Below are 18703 nucleotides of genomic sequence, written 5' to 3'. Positions count from 1 at the left end.
CGCGTCGTGTTTAACTGCAGCTGTTGTGGGGCCTGTGCTAAAGTGCTAAGCAAAAACAAAGTCACCCTCCCCTTTATAAACTGTTTAATACACCAACCGCGTTTAAAGTGTATATACGGCTTCCTGTGCACAGGGACGTGTGTACTCAAAATGAGAGGCTCCTACGGAGACAGAGATCGAGACCGTGGCCGCGACAGAGGGTAAGTTAAGCTCTCAAATGATGTTGGTCCCATTGGAGGCATCACTTTTACCGATAAAACGGTAGCAAGAAGGGGAGGACAGGAGTAATATAACAGCCCAGAAGAGCTGTCCTATACCTACGAGATGCCTGTGTCATGGTACAGGAGTCCTCGGTTTGGGTCCAGCAGAGGAGGACCGCCATCGGGTAGGAAGTTTGGAAACCCGGGGGACCGTTTACGCAAGAAGAGATGGGACCTGGACGAACTCCCGAAATTAGAGAAGAACTTTTATAGTGAGCACCCGGAAGTGCAGAGGATGAGTCAGGTGCTTGTAACGATTAGGCACAGCTAATTTTAGGACTGTTATTGTGGACCACCCCAATCAGTGATCGATAGCTGCTGTTGTGTGCTTTCAGTCTGAACTGGAGGACTACCGCAGGAAAAAGGAAATCACCATCCGAGGCTCGGGCTGCCCCAAACCCATCATCAAATTCCACCAGGCGCATTTCCCCCGTAATCCGCACTTCTGAAGCTCCACAGCAACATTTTCTGTCAAGTCTGCTTGCTCACAATATCATTTTGTCTCAATGAAGAATACGTGATGGATGTACTGCTGGAACAGAACTTCAAGGAGCCCACCCCCATTCAGGCACAAGGCTTCCCTCTGGCCCTCAGCGGCAGAGACATGGTGGGCATTGCTCAAACTGGCTCTGGGAAGACCTTATCGGTGAGTCCTGTGTCTTGTTTTCCTCATCACGGTCGATGACACTGTACAAATCACCATTCAACAATGATTTCCCTTCCTCCCCTTCCTGTCACTTCAGTACCTCCTGCCTGCTATTGTGCACATCAATCACCAGCCCTACCTGGAGCGTGGAGATGGACCCATAGTAAGTGAGAAAGCAGTGATGCAATGCAATTCCAGTCTGCTTCGGAATAGTAGAGGGGATCGCCTCATATCGTAGGCTGTCTTAATGTGACACCGCCGTGTCTGACACCCAAAACACCGGTGTGCTGTTGCTTTGTGCTCTTTAGTGCTTGGTTTTGGCCCCCACGAGAGAATTGGCACAACAGGTTCAGCAGGTAGCGTATGACTACGGAAAGTCACATTCACGTTCTAACTCCAGCCCTTTACGGCATCCCTTCCTCTTATTATTTAGGTCGAGCTGTGTGTACGGCACCTGCTGCTTGTGGGGAAAGACATATTCTATTGGTTTTCTCCGTTTCTGCAAACAGGTAACAATAAAATGCTTGCTATCATTTGAAACTGATGAACCTTGGCCTCAATACTGGTTATGCCAGATATGCTAGTGGTTTTAGCGAACTCTGTCATGTTTTCTGAAGGATTTGGGGGGGCAACGATTGATTGCATGCAGAAATGTTCATGATAAAAATGATTGGGTGTTTTTTTTTGGAAATCATCTACTTAAATTATGACTAGAAAGAATAGAACTTTGTATTTAAAATCATCATAAAACCCTTTAATCTTAGTGCTAAAGTTTAATATTGACTGGGGCTGAATAAATCCAGGTATTTTTGTTTTATCATCTTGACTTTAGCCAGCAGGGGCAGTAAGCGCTCATGTTTTTAAGTGTCTTACCATGCACTCACGTTTGCATTATTTCTGACACCTTCTCTGTCTTGTCAGTGAATTATGTCTAAAATGTTGCTTCAAAGAAACAGCAAAAAGTGATGAGGACTTCTTAAAACATGTGTTTAAACGTGATTTGAAGCAGAAGCAGTCGTGTTTCGTGTCTCTTCACCCGTGACTCCTTCCCCCTCCAGGCGACGCTGCAGTTCTGCGTGGTCAAACCCCTGATGGCCATGATCACTGTTATTCTTCAAGCCTTCGGGAAATACAAAGACGGAGACTTCAAGTATGCCCTCCTAGTGGCAAATTCCATTTGCTACACTTTTCTTTCATTATTAGCTACATTTTAACGAGGGCTCGTATGAAAGAACATCTTGTGTTGCTCATCGAGAACTAAAGAGTTGTTTATGGCCCAAACAAACAGCCTTTCTGTTTCTGATTATCTTGTGTGAGTCATTCTAAATGCTCCCATTTCCCTGTTTACCATTTGTCAGATGTTTGAGAGTTCAATGTGTTTTTGTGTCTTCCAGTGTGGCTAGTGGCTACCTGTACGTGACCATTATCTACAACATCTCCGTCAGTCTCTCCCTCTACGCTCTCTTCCTCTTCTACTTTGCCACGCGTGACCTACTGGTCCCGTTCAATCCTGTGCTCAAGTTCTTCATGGTCAAGTCGGTCATCTTTCTGTCCTTCTGGCAAGGTAAGTGCTTCTTTAGCATGGCTATATATCTTTGGGATTCCATCTGTGGCGTATGGTGTAAAACCCACTTACCTGGACTTGTTCAAATGGTTCAGGGATGCTTCTGGCCATTCTGGAGAAGTGTGGGGCCATTCCTCAGATCAGCCTGGTGGACTTTTCTGTGGGCGAGGGAACCGTCGCCGCTGGTTACCAGAACTTCATCATCTGCATTGAGATGTTCTTTGCTGCTGTGGCTCTGCGCCACGCGTTTACCTACAAGGTCTACATGGATAAAAGGCTGGACTCGTATGGTATGCTTACATACAGTATGTGTGTTTATTTATGTGGGAGGGTGTTGAGATTTTGAAACGTACTGCAGATTAAGTAGATAATGACACCCTTATACTTTGATCCTGTGGTTTCTTTCGTCGTCAAGGACTGATCTGACCTTTCACCTTTGACACATACCTATTCTGAGGATTCTCCTTTTTTCTTCCTTGTTTTTCTCACTTCCTCTGGTTCCTTTACTGTCTCTCTGTCTCTGTGCTGCCCTGAAAGGCTCATTTCCTATCTATGGACAATACGGTAGGTGTGACTTTAGCTTTATATGTCAATAGTTCCGTCTGCTTCTCCATGACTGTGATATTTGAGTTGTGCTTATCTTTTGAATTACAGCATGAGTTCATTTGTGTATTTGATGGTGCTGTAGTCATTTCATCATCACATGTTGTGTTTTCATAATTTTCTCTGGCCTAATGGCCTCATTTATTAGCAGTAGTGATATTCCCCTGATGACTGAAGGTTACACACTCTCTTCTTATTTACGTCCAAGGACAGATGTCTCGTTTCACCGTGTCCTAACATGCATTTCCACATCACCCAGGACCACTCTATGATCTAAACATTCTAAACAACAAAGTGAATCATGTCCTCTGTGAAGTCCGAATGATTTGTTGCTTCAGTGAGGATATTTTATGGACAGCAAGGACACACTCATTTGTCCACTTTTGTCCAGACCAGGTCAGAACAGCAGCATCTGACCTTTCCCATTCTCCTTATCCTTCCATTCTCCTCCACGCAGGCCGTTGTGCACCCATGAAGAGCATCTCCAGCAGCCTGAAGGAGACCATGAATCCAGGAGACATGGTCCAGGATGCCATCCATAACTTCTCTCCAGCCTATCAGCAGTACACCCAGCAGTCCACACTGGAGCGAAGCGGGGGGCCGCCCCTGTCCCGAAGCCACAGCAACCTCAGCACCCGGGGGGACAATGAAAAGACCCTGCTGCTCAGTTCTGACGACGAGTTCTGATGACCCAGTCTCGACTCTTGTAGCTTGAAAAATATCATCTCTAAGCTGATTTCCTTTTTTTTTTGCATTTAGACATCAGCAAAAGGTGCAATTCAGGTCATTCTTGTATACGATGCTATATGGATGTGTGACGTAATGGTGTGGTTTTATAAGGAAAAGGGAAATTGTTACTAAAGGAATATGGGAACATGAAAAAGAAATATTTTTGGACCAGAAAAGAGATGTTTAAACATTAGCAACTGCTCGACGTGTGATTTGTTTTCATGTTATAGAGATTTTTATTGACAAGTCATCTATGTTGATCCATTACAGAGCGGACAATTACCCGTGCCTGCATGGAACATTCTTATGCTGCACTTTAATGCCAGAACAAAATAGTAAGGAAATCGGTGCCATCCTCATCTGAGAAACAAGGCTTCCCGCACCATCCCGTTATCTGTTGGTTATTGGCCCCTCCTCTGCCGAGTCTGCCTCATTCTGAAGTCTTGCCAAATAGCGGCAGCAGCGCACCGATTGCTGCACACATTGACGTACATGCTGTCTTATTATATAGAATCCATTGATGTCCAGGCTAGGTTTTAATATAAGAAATCCAACCATTTTTTAATTTAACTGTTGCGTAATGAAAGTCCTTTAAAGATAATTGCTGTTGCAGAAGTTCTGTGTTTGTTGTTGTTTTTCTCTGTGAGGGAGGAAAAAAAGGTTATTTGTGTTTGTGGAGCTCTGACACGACAGCTGGAGGAGGGATTTCTAACGTGGGCAGGGGCCGACAAAAGGCCATCGCCCACGCAGATTAAGCCCTGTAAATCCAGGCTGGTTGCAATGAGCTGTGGATTCCAACCCCACATTTAGGGCGTACAGAAGTGCTTTCAGTTTCATTACAGTTGCTTTCTGATCAATTGCATTGATCAGAAAGGCACCTTGAAAGTTGTAAGATGGTAGAAAAAGAAGAGCTTGTTTGCAGTCTTTGGTTACTGTTCTGTTTCTGGAATAGAAGATGTGTTGAGTTCATATTTCCTACGGGAGGATGGTGCAGGTCTCACCTGTGGTCTCTGATGTTTGATGCTCGGACAGCAGTTTAACGTGGAGTCGCTCCTTTTGTGACAGGATGTTTCAAAAGCTGTAGTTGTTGCAAGTGGCTGTTTATCTTAAGTCATCACCAATGGGTGTATCCTTTACAAACAACAGTCGGCAGAATAATTAGTGTGTGTGGACTTGTTGAAAGGCAGGTTTAAAGCTGCGACTGCACCTTCTTCACCCAGATAAAGACCGACTTGCATGAATCTGACTTGTGACTTTAATGGTACAGAAGGGAAATTAAGCTGCCTTATAATTAGCCCTGTGCCACACCCTGTCAAACACAAGTGTCTTTATACAGAACACTAGAGAATGATTTTTGAGCTTTGAATCCATAAACGGTGTGCTACTCACAATGCTGAAAATATTAAACAAGGAAATATTATAGCAGAAAGGGAAGAATGTTGTATAGAGTTCAACACTGTAAACTTTTTTGATTACTCTAATGGCATTGCTTGATGTAATGCTTCAGTTTCATGTAATTTTATATATTCTCCAGCTTCTGTTGTATACTTTTTACAGTTTTTTTGTATATTGGTATTGTTTTGAGGTTCTATGGGTTGTTTGTGTTGAAAATAAAAGAAACGCAGATGCTGTTCAACTTGTATCACAGCAGGAATTGTATTTAATAATATAGTGCACGTATGTTGAGGATAATAAAGAAATGATAAGCAAAGCCAACAACTTCTGCGGTGTCAGCTCGTCTGCGTACACGCCTCCGGGTGAAGGGGCGGGGCCAAGCGGGGCGACAACCAATCGCAGCTACTTCCGCTCGCTGCCTGGGACATGCTAACAACAACGTAGCATCGTTCGCTGCCTTATCACAAAAATACAATTCCAGCTTAAAATACGACAAGTTTTATATGGTTCGACATTTACTTTTTGACAATCTAACAACACAAATTTCGAGATTCGACCAAAACTGAAAGCGCGTCGTGTTTAACTGCAGCTGTTGTGGGGCCTGTGCTAAAGTGCTAAGCAAAAACAAAGTCACCCTCCCCTTTATAAACTGTTTAATACACCAACCGCGTTTAAAGTGTATATACGGCTTCCTGTGCACAGGGACGTGTGTACTCAAAATGAGAGGCTCCTACGGAGACAGAGATCGAGACCGTGGCCGCGACAGAGGGTAAGTTAAGCTCTCAAATGATGTTGGTCCCATTGGAGGCATCACTTTTACCGATAAAACGGTAGCAAGAAGGGGAGGACAGGAGTAATATAACAGCCCAGAAGAGCTGTCCTATACCTACGAGATGCCTGTGTCATGGTACAGGAGTCCTCGGTTTGGGTCCAGCAGAGGAGGACCGCCATCGGGTAGGAAGTTTGGAAACCCGGGGGACCGTTTACGCAAGAAGAGATGGGACCTGGACGAACTCCCGAAATTAGAGAAGAACTTTTATAGTGAGCACCCGGAAGTGCAGAGGATGAGTCAGGTGCTTGTAACGATTAGGCACAGCTAATTTTAGGACTGTTATTGTGGACCACCCCAATCAGTGATCGATAGCTGCTGTTGTGTGCTTTCAGTCTGAACTGGAGGACTACCGCAGGAAAAAGGAAATCACCATCCGAGGCTCGGGCTGCCCCAAACCCATCATCAAATTCCACCAGGCGCATTTCCCCCGTAATCCGCACTTCTGAAGCTCCACAGCAACATTTTCTGTCAAGTCTGCTTGCTCACAATATCATTTTGTCTCAATGAAGAATACGTGATGGATGTACTGCTGGAACAGAACTTCAAGGAGCCCACCCCCATTCAGGCACAAGGCTTCCCTCTGGCCCTCAGCGGCAGAGACATGGTGGGCATTGCTCAAACTGGCTCTGGGAAGACCTTATCGGTGAGTCCTGTGTCTTGTTTTCCTCATCACGGTCGATGACACTGTACAAATCACCATTCAACAATGATTTCCCTTCCTCCCCTTCCTGTCACTTCAGTACCTCCTGCCTGCTATTGTGCACATCAATCACCAGCCCTACCTGGAGCGTGGAGATGGACCCATAGTAAGTGAGAAAGCAGTGATGCAATGCAATTCCAGTCTGCTTCGGAATAGTAGAGGGGATCGCCTCATATCGTAGGCTGTCTTAATGTGACACCGCCGTGTCTGACACCCAAAACACCGGTGTGCTGTTGCTTTGTGCTCTTTAGTGCTTGGTTTTGGCCCCCACGAGAGAATTGGCACAACAGGTTCAGCAGGTAGCGTATGACTACGGAAAGTCATCCCGGATCAAGAGCACCTGTGTGTATGGCGGAGCACCAAAGGGGCCTCAAATCCGAGATCTGGAGAGAGGTGAGGCGTTTTTTTTAGGGTAACGTCAATAACCTTCTTTGTGCTTGGTGACGTCACCACTGGATTTACTGTGTGTAATTATGTGTTGAAACGTAGGCGTGGAGATCTGCATCGCCACGCCAGGGCGACTCATTGATTTCTTAGAGGCTGGGAAGACCAACCTGCGGCGCTGCACGTACTTAGTTCTGGACGAAGCAGACCGTATGCTGGACATGGGCTTCGAACCTCAGATACGTAAGATTGTGGACCAAATCAGGGTGAGGCTGAACGCGTCGTGAAAATGGAAGATTTTTTTTAAAACTTGTATTTATTTCTGTTTGTTTTCCTCCTCGTGGCGTGCACGTCACCCAGCCTGACAGACAGACGCTGATGTGGAGCGCTACCTGGCCCAAGGAGGTTCGCCAGCTGGCAGAGGACTTCCTGAAAGACTACGTCCAAATCAACGTGGGCGCCCTGGAGCTAAGCGCCAACCACAACATCCTTCAGATAGTCGATGTTTGCCTGGAGAACGAGAAGGACAACAAGTGAGTGGATTAGATCAGATTAGCACAGATCATCCCTGTATTCATGATCGTGATGTTATTAGTAATGAAACAACCACAGCAGAACAACCTCATGATTTCAACAAAAGTCCCTGGTTTTATTTTAAAAAAACAAAACCAAGAAAACCAAATTGAACCACAGACAAAAATACCAAATTATACAGTAATTGTAGTAGCTCTTTAAATGTTGTTTGTAAAATAAACAGACCACCTGTTATTTGACACCATAAACACCCAAGAAAGAGATTTATTTTCAGTGAGGTATCTTTTATTTTTGCAGCCAGACGCTTGTCAGTGATTAGTAGCAACATTAGTCAATATCATCATTATTTCTTGTGGTAAAACTCTCACCTGTCATCAGCTTTGCTTTAATTACAAATATAATAAATCTCTCTCTATATAATAGCTATTAAATGATGTTGATTTCTTTTTCAACTGTAATTCTTATTTTATATTTGTAAAGCAAGGTCAGCCCCATTTGTAAATACCAAACGCTCATTTATTTTACATTTCTAACCCTTTCAATGACGAGCTTTGGAACGTCCCGAATCCCAGCAGGAGACGGCTGAAATGCAGCCTTAGCTCACCTCAGTTGGTCTCCACCCAGACCCCAACTCATAAATGGACCCTCTCAGAGGGCTGAGGAAGGGTTATATTTATATTATATTTATGTTTATGTTATATTTCGAGAGTGACGTCACAGAGTATAAAACAACAATGCCATGAAATTTAAGTCCTCCACTCCCAAAGGAATTCCCAACAGCAGGAAACGTGTGATTGAGGCCTCTATGCATCAGCGCCAGTGGTTTGAATGGGAGAATGGGAGTTTGAATGTCTTTATTCACATCTAGCTTGTTTCCGGTTGCTCTATTCTAGCAGGTTATGAAGCTAAAGCAGATGAAAATCCTGTTGCTGTCTATTAATCTCACTGACTGCATATGAAATCATCTCCTCAGGCTGATCCAGCTGATGGAGGAGATCATGGCGGAGAAAGAGAACAAGACCATCATCTTCGTGGAGACCAAGAAACGATGTGACGATATCACGCGCAGGATGAGGCGCGACGGGTGAGCGCGTGTCATTTTGTTGCTGGCATTCCTCCCCAAAAAATATAAACGTGCACCCGCGCACTTACTGGATTTGCTGGTGTCCCTGTTAGGTGGCCCGCCATGTGCATTCATGGGGACAAGAGCCAGCCAGAGAGAGACTGGGTGTTGGCAGGTACGGCGGCGGCGGCAAGAAGCTCTGCTTTACTTCTACGGAGACGCCTCTATATTTTTCTGCGTGTGTCTTCCAGAGTTTCGTAGCGGCAAAGCTCCCATCCTCATCGCTACGGACGTGGCGTCCCGTGGTTTGGGTATGTCCTGGGTGTTTAACTGCTACACTGTAACCACATGAATGCAAATATTGAGCGGTTATGATGAAGTAATACAGTTAGCAACAACAGAAGCCAGGCTATAGTCACTAGCTTCTTTACAGTGTTTAGAAATTTGATATGTTGCCTGAAATCAACCGTAAGTGAAACTTTTACAAAGACTTTGCTTTAATTATGCAACAGATAAATGTTGAATAGAGTTTAGCTTTATATGTCTGGGGCAAGGCCAGTGGAGCGGCCCCTTGCAGGATGGCAGTCAACCTTTTTAACCTAATTCTGTGTTCATTTGTTTTCTTTTTATTTTGTTTTTGTTGTTTCCAAGTCTCTCCTCCGGCAACTAGAAGCGCACAGGCCCTCGGGAGCCTGCAGCAGGACCTAGGCATGACAAACTCGAAAGCTGACTTGGGAGAGAGAAAGAGAGACGGCCCGATTGAGCGTTCCCACCCAGCCAACTCCACTGAAAACCCAGAGCAGAGCCCGCAAATAAAAACTCTCCCCCTGTCCACGACTCTGGCTGCCGGGGCGACCGGGGCGAGGGGGTGAGCTCGGGTGCTGCTGGGTCCCCAAAATTGATTAAAAGGGTCGGGGGTGGCTGTCGGGCAAGAGGGCGAAGAGGGGCGTGGAGGAGCACGGGCTCCCCCTTGGCCGCGGCGTTACTAGCGAGATGCACCAAAACACTTGCTGCCTAAATTAAGTCAGAGGCTCCAAAAACCAATCAGCGGATTTATCCTGATACGACTTCCGTGTCCGATTTCCGTTCCCCGTGGCTAAAACCATCCTGACAAATTCAAGCCCCGGTAGCTAACGCTAGATGACCGTCGTGGTGCTCGGATACTGCGGCACGCCCAAGAAGATCGCCTTCCAGGAAGTGAGCCAAAGCTGAGCGTGGACGGCTTTGGCGGCGGCTCCCCTCTCAAACCGCCCCCCGATGCCGGCCCCTGACACCCCCCACCCGCTGGCTGTGGCGGCCGGCCTCTCCCTCTGCGGACGTCATGTCTGGTCCTGGCTGGCAGGAGTCCTGGCCTGGAGGAGCCACCTCTATAACCTCCTTCCTCCTTGTTCTGTCCTCTTTCATTCACACGCTTTCCCCATCACACACCTCTGCTCTCTCTCTTTTCCTTCCTCTTTAGGAAGCCCTCTCTCTTTTATCTCCCCTCTCATTACTGTTGTCTTTTCTTTAGTGTTATTTTCTTCAAACATGCCGAGGAGCCCCTCTTTTTCCTCCCTTATCCCCTGATCTGTATTGGCCCCTCCCCCTCTGGGTTTTGACAGCTGCATACGTCACGGTTGACGTATGAATGAGTCTCCAGCTGTCAGCGGCATGTTTAAGGCTGCCCTGGTAAAGAGGTGCAGCCAGAATGGAACGCTCGATCACAAATCAAAACATCGGCATCGTTCGCCTCTAGTAGAAGACGGCGGAGAGTTCCACAGAGCCCTGCAGGGACGTGTCCTGCTCATAAGGATAGAATGAGGAGACAATAAAGAGTAGCTTAGGGCCGTAGCTGGAGCTCTTCCAGCTTTGGGAGTGTCGTGGAGGAGTGGCGAGGTGGGAGCAGGGACTTTTGTCCTGTGAGCTCTCCTCCTGCCCCTGCAGACCTCCCAGGACTGGTGATGGGTAAGGGGACACAGGGGTGACTTTAGAATCTCTGAAGGGTAAGTACCATACCTCAAACCCACCCTCTCCCCCTGCCTTCTCTCCTCCTCCGTCTCAGAAAAGACCAGATTTATTTTAGAGTTTAGAGGACAAATTTGGCCACTCAACAATCATTCCAACACTAGAGTGTTGACAGCCCTGTGCTGTAATTGGTGTTGGTAAGTAAATTTAAAAAAGAAAAAGTCACAAAAGCCAGTTTCTCTGCCAGTGTTGATGCTTTTTCCCTGACGCCTGTTTGTCTTTTCCGCCTCCGCCTCCGGATCCGATCCCGACCCCTTTCCTCGACCCGCCTCGCATTTTTAAGACGTGGAGGACGTCAAGTTCGTTATCAATTACGACTACCCCAACTCGTCCGAGGACTACATCCACCGCATCGGCCGCACGGCCCGCAGCACCAACAAAGGCACCGCCTACACCTTCTTCACTCCGGGCAACGTCCGTCAAGCCCGCGAGCTGATCCGGGTTCTGGAGGAGGCCCGGCAGGCCATCAATCCCAAACTGCTGCAGCTGGCCGACAACGGACGCGGAGGAGGCGGAGGAGGTTTGGAGGATGACTCAGCATATAATATGTTAGCTCTCATCATGTAACCCTCCTCTTTGTCCTCCAGGGGGTCGCCCTCGCTTCCGTGGCGGCTCTTGCTCCAACAATCCTAACCTGATGTACCAGGATGAGTGCGACAGGCGAATGCGCTCCGGCGGCGGCGGCACCAAGGACGGCAGCAGCAGCAGCAGCTACGGCCGCGATAGCCGCACGGGGAGCAGCCGGGAGAGCGAGCGCTCCTCCTCCTCCTCCTACAGGGACCGCAGGGAGGGAGGACGCAGCTTCGGCTCTGGGTCCAGCTCATACAGCCAGTACCAAAATAACAGCAACGGCTGTCAGTACAGCGGCACCAGGGTCGGATCTGGAGCTGGGGTGGGTGGAGGGGGCCAGGCCCCGCCTCCTGCGCACCCTCCCGGTCCTCAGCCCTTGATGGCCCAGCAGTTCAACCCTCCTCAGCCCATAATGGGCCTGATGGGACACACTCCCTTCCAGTTCGCTCCTGCCACAGGCAGGAAGTGATGCAATAACGCACAGCACAACACAACTCTGCACTCAGTATTACAAGAAGTGAGGAAATCCAGATTTAGTCTTGACCCCCCCAGTAGTCCAGGCCTGTTCCTAGTTGGAACAGACTCACAGACTGAAGTTCAGCTGTTTAGTGTGTCTAACTTGTGTTTTTGTGCTTGTGTCCTTTGTTGCTTCTGCAGGACTCACCTGCTTTTCCCTTTAGGTGTATTAAAGGTAGGTACAGAGGTCTTGTTTCTGGAACTTCTGTTTTAGTTTGTCCTCCCCCTCTGTAAATGACACCATTATATTCTTTAAGGCTCCAGATGGTTGAATCTTTACCGACATTTCCTGTAGGCTGTAACTCATGACTGGGTGGTGCAATAATGCTCAAGTCCTTTTTTTTAATAAACAACTTCCCAGAAACTTGGTTTACGGTCTTTGTGTGTAGTCACGGTTGCTTCGACTGAATTATCGTCGCTTCTACGGCGCCACAATCTATTCATGGCTAATGTGATAGCTTCATGTGTTGTATACATCTTTTTTTAATAAAACAACTATAATGGGAGCTTACATATGGTAGCTGTTCGACTGGAGCTCAGAAATGTACATACAGTAACTGGACAAAATGTTGGTTTGTTTTAGAGGAACAAATCCTCCAAAAAAGTGAGATTATCTCAGATTAGAATGGTAATGTGAAATAATACAGCTGCTGTTCTGGAATGTTTTTAACAGCACGAAACACCTGAAAGGAGCAGCTCATGATCCAGGCACGGGGCCGTCAATGTGCTTTTGACTTTTTAAAGACACAAATGAAATACTCACTGACCGAACAAACAGATTTTAAATCTCTCTTTGTCCTCGTGAAATCGCGCCAGGTCGGTCTATAAAACAAGGCGGGTGCAGGGACAACACGAGGACACGTCTTCAGTTCACCAGGAGAAAGAGACAAACTTTATTACATGTTGGGATTCTCTTTCCAGTGTTATGTTCTTGCACATTGCACGACCAGACGTACGTCAGAGAACTGCCGTCATTCGTATTTACAGAGCAGTCTCGCTGTAGATGAGTGTTGCAGATGTTCAGGTAGTGACGTGAGCAGCCCCCCCGGCGCGCTCACCTTCCAGACCGGTACAGCAAAAACGATGCGCAAGAAGGAAAAACCCAGTTCTTCAAAACACTCAACGGTTGCGTGATAGAGAGGCGAGACAGGCACGTACGGCGGACGCACAACGTCGATGGTGGGAATCAAACGGTGACAACATTCTCTGTGCAAATCAAATAGTGAAAGGAATCCGGAAAACGGGGTTTTGAACCATCTTCACCCGCGTTCCATGTTGTCAGAGCATGCAGAGAGGACAATAAACGGCTGATAAGGGACTGGACCCAACAACCTCCAGGTGGAAGAATGCGGCACCGCAGGAGCTGAGGCGCACGCGCGCGGTGCGTTCCTCCGCCGCCGCCGCAGTTTCCGTTTGAAAGTCAAGACACAGCAGACTAGAGCTAAACACACTGGGCTCATTTTAAAGCAAAGCACGTATGTTTACACTGACCGAGCATCCCACAAAACAACCCTTGATTAAAACAAACAAACAAACAAAAAACCTGAAGTGACAAAACAGGAAACTGGGCCTTTTCTGACTGCCAAGCTGGAGAGTTGTTTCAGGGAAGGGACCAAGAGTCTGAACGCAGAGAGTTCGTCGTGCTGCGGCCGTCTCTAAACGCTATAGGTTCCCCCACGAGTCCGGGGGAGGAAACTGTTCTAGACTGCCGCTCTCGCTGTGCGCTTGCTCTCCCATGGTGAAGGTCAGGCCGTACTGCAGCTGCACTTTCTCCTGAGAGAACACGGAGAGAGAGAGAGAGAGAGAGAGAGAGAGAGAGGAGCTTAGAGCCACAGGGGCAACATCCACCAACCCGGAACATTACAGGAACTAAGGGATTCTGCTGGGGCCAACGGGGCCAACGGGGCCAACGGGGCCAACGGGGCTCACCTTGTTTGGGTTGGCCAGCAGCAGGATCTGTGTGACGGCAGCAGGAGGGAGGATGGGGTTGAAGGCCGGTAGCTCGGTTCCTGATGGCGGCTGGAGCTTTACCGCCATGGTCTGTGGCGGGTCAGTGACAAACACGGAGGGACAGTTAGGCTCCCGAGAGCGAGCTGATGGCGAGTGGAGGCGCTGGACGCTCACCTTAGGAGCCGTGACCTGGAAGTGGATGCCCGTGACGGGGACCGGGGCGGACGACAGCATGGAGATGATGACCACCAGCACGTCGGGGCGAGAAGGAGGCGAGTTGCAGGCGAAGTGGAAAAGCACCCGCAGACTGTGGCCATCAAACACCGTCACAGGCAAAAGACTACCTGAGGGGGGGGGGAGGAGGGTTAGGCCTGGAACCGCAGCTGGGCCAGGGCCCAGAACCGCTCGGTTCACTTACTGGGCTTAATGGATTCTAGCGGTACAAAAACATCCGTCAGGGTGACTTCGGGAGGGGGGGGAGGAGTCTCGATGTGCGCTGGAGACATATCCAGGAGGGTTGCCCCGGTACAGGGCTGAGGGCTGTGGACGGGCTCGGCGGAGAAGGCTGGGATGGGGGCTGGCGTGAGGCCGGAGCCGGATTTGCTCTGGAGGTCTCTCAGAGTGGGTTTGATCTGCTGCTTGTCCCTAAAACCAGATGAGTCAACATTCGCCGTGTTCTGGCGTCACACGCGTTTCACAAGCTCAGCGCTTCAAACACACGCGGATAATCGCTCCTCACACAGGTCCGACCACAACAATCGGGACTGCGGATTTGACAGGATTCTAACAGGAATAAACCAGCTGCCCCCCCCCCCCTCCGACCGAGCCAAATCTACGTGGATCCATGTGCAGCAGAACTCTCCCATGACAGCTTCTGACTGGGATGAGGGCAGAATAATAAATACCATTTGACCTGCAGGCCCTCTGGGGGCAGAGACTGCTGCAGCAGACTTTTCCCAAGCAGGTCCAGTTCATCGAGGGCCGAGCTCCCCGACGTGGAGCCAGACAGAGTGGGCTGAGAGAGGGTGGGGGGGTCAGGGCTCAGGAGGAGGCTGGGTGCCGCTGGGATGTCTGCGTCTATGCTGTCAGAGGACTGGAGCAGAAAGAGTGTGTGAGTGTGTGTGTGTGTGTGTGTGTGTGTGTGAGGAAAGCAGAGCAGAGTTTTAGGAACCACGCTGTCTGATTGGTGGATTTGATTCTTCTTTGCTATTGGATCCTCCCGCCACTCACCTGGAAGGAGTCCCAGGCTGTGGAGTCCTCAGGCTGTGAGGGGGGGTTGGAGGTGTGTGTTCCTTCACTTAATCCTGAGGGATGACCAGACAGAACCGTTAAAACGCTTCCACGCCCCCGAGTCCCCTAAAAGCCTCACGCCGACAGGCACAGACGCGCTCGTTACCCAGCGACATCAGCTCGTCGTCAAGGAGGCTGATTCCGACCTCTTGGGAGGGGGCAGCCAGGCCGTCTGTGGGGGTGGGAAACTCTGGGAACGAGGGTGGCGACTGCGGCGACGTGTCCAACCCAGACAGGTCCAGCAGCGCCGTCCCTCCCTCTGTGTGGGACAGAGCCAGGCCTGGTCATTACAAACGCCCGCTTCCGTGCGCGAGCGCGTGCGGGGACGCCCACCTGACTGCTTGGGTCTGTTGCCGTTCACGATCTCCCCCTTCACCTGCTGCTTGTACAGGTTGATGACGTGCGTCAGACTGTCGTTGGCCTGCAGAATCTCCGCTGAGGGGAATAACAAAGTCCTTCCTTATCCTGTTTTAAGCTAGGATGCTAACGCAGCTCCTGCTGGAGGACTCAAGGTTTCAACAACGCTCACCGAGAGCCTCGTCGTTGTCCTCGGTGTCGCTCGCCAGCCTGAACAGAGTAGGTCTCATCTTCTCGCAGCGCTGGTACAGGTCCTGCAGACACGGGGAGAAAGGAACGCTTACGTCGCCGCTCGCCGAGTCCTGCCAAACTCTGGGCTTCACCTGTATGAGCTCGCCGTTGCTCTGGCTGGTGGCGGCGCCGTCGTATTCCTGCAGGAGCTGAGTCAGCAGGGCCACGCTCTCCTTCACTTCCTGGATGGCGTTCACCCTCTTGGTCACCTTCTCTGTCCGCTTCTGGTCCTGCAGACACCCCCCGGAATCACGACGGCAGAGCGATGAACCCATTTCCTCCTGAGTTTAGATTTCACGGACGTGAGTGCGTAACAGAGTAGCGCTTTACCTCTTGGACCATTTCCTTGATGAGCTTGTTGGCAGCTTTGAGATCTTCTGGGTGAGAGCTGTTCAACAGGCGAGCCAACATCTGACAGAGGGGACACAGGAGCCAAATTCACTTGTGATGCTAGCACCAAAGCTAAGGAAGCGAGCTGTCACAGTCAGAGAAACAAACATCTGCTCACTTTTGACTTCTCCTCATCCTCAAAAATGGTGTTTTTGGGTCTGGGTGGAGGAAGCAGGTGGTCGGCCGGCAGCTCTGGGTCTTGTTTAATGATACCTGATGGACACAGACAACAGGAGCAGGTTTTGGTGCGTCTAACAGCTGGTAAAGTGATGTTTTCTGGGTCTGAGGGAAACCGCCATCGGACCTTGCTTCTTCAGCATCTGGTAGGCATCAGAGATCTTGGCCTCATCAGGTAACGCCACAGTCCAGCTGAAGATCAACTCCAGAACCTTCTTTTTTACAGGCTCTGGTGAGCGTGAGCCCAGGTACTGACGTGAAATAAGCACATTAGTTGCACGCAGCACAAACATAAGAACTGTCTTCAATCCACAGAGGCAATGAGACGTCCTACCTTGGGAGAGACCACTTTGATGAGCTCATTGAGGAAGCGGAACTTGCCCACTTCGTTGTGAAACCTTTTGCCACAGTTTTTCATGCACGTTTCCAGGACCTAGATGACACACGGTGCCAAAAACACGGTTAAATCCAAAAACATTCCCCGACAGTCCAAACTAATTTCTCCGTTTTCTACGGGAACGGCAGCAAATCTTTGCCTCAATTAAAAAGTACTTGACACCATCTTTCTCCCTCCCACGCCGCAGCTTAGAGACACTTTTTTTCACTAGCTGATCATGTTCCGACCCCATCAAAAAACTCTCTGTGGTTTCAGCTTAATGGTTGCGCTGCTCTGCCCTTCCCCAGCTTCAGTGACATTAGCAGCTATCTGTAGCACAAAGACAACATTTCTTAGTGCCCTCTTTTTTATCTCCTTGTCTTCACATATGTCTAACACATTAAATGTAGACTCAACTTCAAAAGCCTATATTTAAATCGGTACAATGCACTTCACTTGTAAATAAATTAGACTTTTTCTTCCAAGTTGTGGCTGCTGTTTTAAGAAGGCTGCAGCATGCGTGGAGCCTTGACCAATGTGGAACTAACAGGTCAAGCATGCTGAGTCACACAGGCAAAACAAATTTAGCCTTTGCAGTTTAGGGAGTTACCAGTTTGTCCATCTCCTGCACAGAGCACAACAGAATCTGCGCCGTGATCGGAAAATTAAACCCTGATCAACCACTTCCAGATGAACACCCCATAAATGCCACCCTCCAGGCTCAGGCGCTGGTGATACGACATCTGCTAGCTCAGACTCACCAACAGGGCTTGCATGGCCTCCCACTCCTGTGGAGACTGAATCTTATGGGCCAGCAGTCTGGTGGCCAGCTGAGGCCTGGAATTAATGTCAACAGTGAATATCCGAAGCACTGCAAACTGTCTATGATCCAAAAAGTAATGCAAAGTAAGAGATCGGGGTGTCTACTAGATGCTTGCCCCTCTTACCCCTCCAAATCACTGTTGAGTTGGTCACAGAAGGCATGGATGCTGCTCCAGTCCGTGTCCCTGTTGAGGGGGTTTGTGGCTCTGTCTGAAATGTGAGACAGCAGGAAGAAGGGACAGATGTGACCCAGCAAACAGGATGCAGACATAACAACCTGTGTGGACCTTTACACGCTGCTGTCATACATGAACCTTTCCAAACATCATGTTAAATATGTCTAACAACTGCATGTTAGATGCGTTCAGTACTTTAAACACGGGTAGAAATTCTTGACATTCGCGTATGTCTTCGTTCAACTTTAAAATGGGCTAGACACTTTTTCCGATCTCAGAGATATTGAGAGGGGAATGTTTTTAATCGCAGTGTTAAAAAAAACGAGAGAGTAAATGATTCTGAGTGGATTAAAACAGCATAAACACCACACCAGGGGAGCCGTACAGAGAGAACAGGTTCTTCTACTGTCATATTAGCTAACCTGCGGTTAAAACACGGATTCGTCTAGAACTTTCTTGTGAGGCCAGACCATTGGCTTGACCACTGTTTTACCTTCTGGGACCAAATACAGGCAGCCACAATCTTAAGGCCCACTAACGGTAGGTAGGGGAGCTACCGAGCCGTAAAGCTAACGCTACGTCGGGCTGTATTTGTGTGTTGACAGCTGGGAGGCGCAGCCGCTCAGCAGCTAGCTTAGCATCCTGGATGTGACCATCGGACGTCCTCGTCTCTGCTGGAATACTCGCCGCTCTGTCATCTCGTTAACAACCCACGGACAACACCCACGCGTCGGTGTCGGCTGTTTCCGAGCAACAATGGCGTCGCAGAATAAGTTCCAGATACTCACTGATACGAGACTCCAAACTCTCCGCATCGGGCGGCGCAGCCATGACTGCGAGATTTATGTGGCGGGTCGGTCTCGCGAGGGACACGCACGAGGACGTAGCGAGTAGTGACGTTGTTCCCATCCGAATAGATATATAGCAACATAGATAGTGATTGGTCAAACGTTGATTTACGGAAGGCCATTTGGCTTCAGATTGTGTTAGTACTACATTTATTTGACACTTTTAGTTACTGGTGTACAAAATGTGCGTTTTCCTAGAGCAAATATGGAGACTTTCAAATCCCTTTAGTGAGATTTTCATCAGGCACGAGCTAAAGTGTCTCTATCAGAACCATTTCTATGACCC

At 48.8% G+C, this 18703-nt stretch overlaps 3 protein-coding genes across 4 annotated transcripts; 2 read left to right on the top strand and 1 right to left on the bottom strand.

Annotated features, from left to right (window-relative positions):
• The first annotated feature begins 459 nt into the window (after window positions 1-459).
• Window positions 460-5513, top strand: LOC115249825 (transmembrane protein 184B-like). Of its 2 annotated transcripts, XM_029836168.1 has the most exons (11): window positions 460-504; window positions 596-692; window positions 773-906; window positions 1004-1069; window positions 1215-1262; window positions 1340-1415; window positions 1965-2056; window positions 2301-2470; window positions 2566-2760; window positions 3008-3034; window positions 3531-5513. In XM_029836168.1, the coding sequence occupies exons 3-11, from the start codon at window positions 785-787 to the stop codon at window positions 3758-3760; spliced, it is 1026 nt and encodes a 341-aa protein (XP_029692028.1). In that variant the 5' UTR covers window positions 460-504; window positions 596-692; window positions 773-784; the 3' UTR covers window positions 3761-5513. The 2 variants fall into 2 exon arrangements, with proteins under 2 accessions (XP_029692028.1, XP_029692030.1); XM_029836170.1 differs by lacking the exon at window positions 3008-3034.
• Window positions 5514-5611: 98 nt separating this feature from the next.
• LOC101071115 (probable ATP-dependent RNA helicase DDX17) lies at window positions 5612-12164 on the top strand. The gene is made up of 13 exons (XM_029836162.1): window positions 5612-5966; window positions 6111-6270; window positions 6362-6458; window positions 6539-6672; window positions 6770-6835; window positions 6981-7122; window positions 7219-7379; window positions 7474-7646; window positions 8621-8731; window positions 8824-8885; window positions 8962-9021; window positions 10998-11234; window positions 11302-12164. Exons 1-13 carry the CDS (start codon window positions 5917-5919, stop codon window positions 11751-11753), a joined length of 1905 nt encoding a protein of 634 aa, XP_029692022.1. The 5' UTR covers window positions 5612-5916; the 3' UTR covers window positions 11754-12164.
• Window positions 12165-12664: 500 nt separating this feature from the next.
• LOC101067451 (ADP-ribosylation factor-binding protein GGA1) lies at window positions 12665-18460 on the bottom strand. The gene is made up of 17 exons (XM_011603694.2): window positions 18358-18460; window positions 17519-17603; window positions 17333-17408; window positions 16530-16628; window positions 16323-16446; window positions 16137-16231; window positions 15959-16039; window positions 15721-15858; window positions 15570-15651; window positions 15374-15475; window positions 15147-15299; window positions 14981-15054; window positions 14656-14843; window positions 14169-14395; window positions 13925-14094; window positions 13730-13840; window positions 12665-13573 (listed from the first exon to the last, which is right to left on the bottom strand). Exons 1-17 carry the CDS (start codon window positions 18398-18400, stop codon window positions 13463-13465), a joined length of 1959 nt encoding a protein of 652 aa, XP_011601996.2. The 5' UTR covers window positions 18401-18460; the 3' UTR covers window positions 12665-13462.
• Window positions 18461-18703: the final 243 nt, after the last annotated feature.

This window comes from Takifugu rubripes, chromosome 5 (genome assembly GCF_901000725.2).
Source record: "Takifugu rubripes chromosome 5, fTakRub1.2, whole genome shotgun sequence".
Lineage (NCBI taxonomy): Eukaryota > Metazoa > Chordata > Actinopteri > Tetraodontiformes > Tetraodontidae > Takifugu > Takifugu rubripes.
Note: the sequence above shows the minus strand (reverse complement) of the source record. Positions and strands in the feature narration are given on the sequence as shown.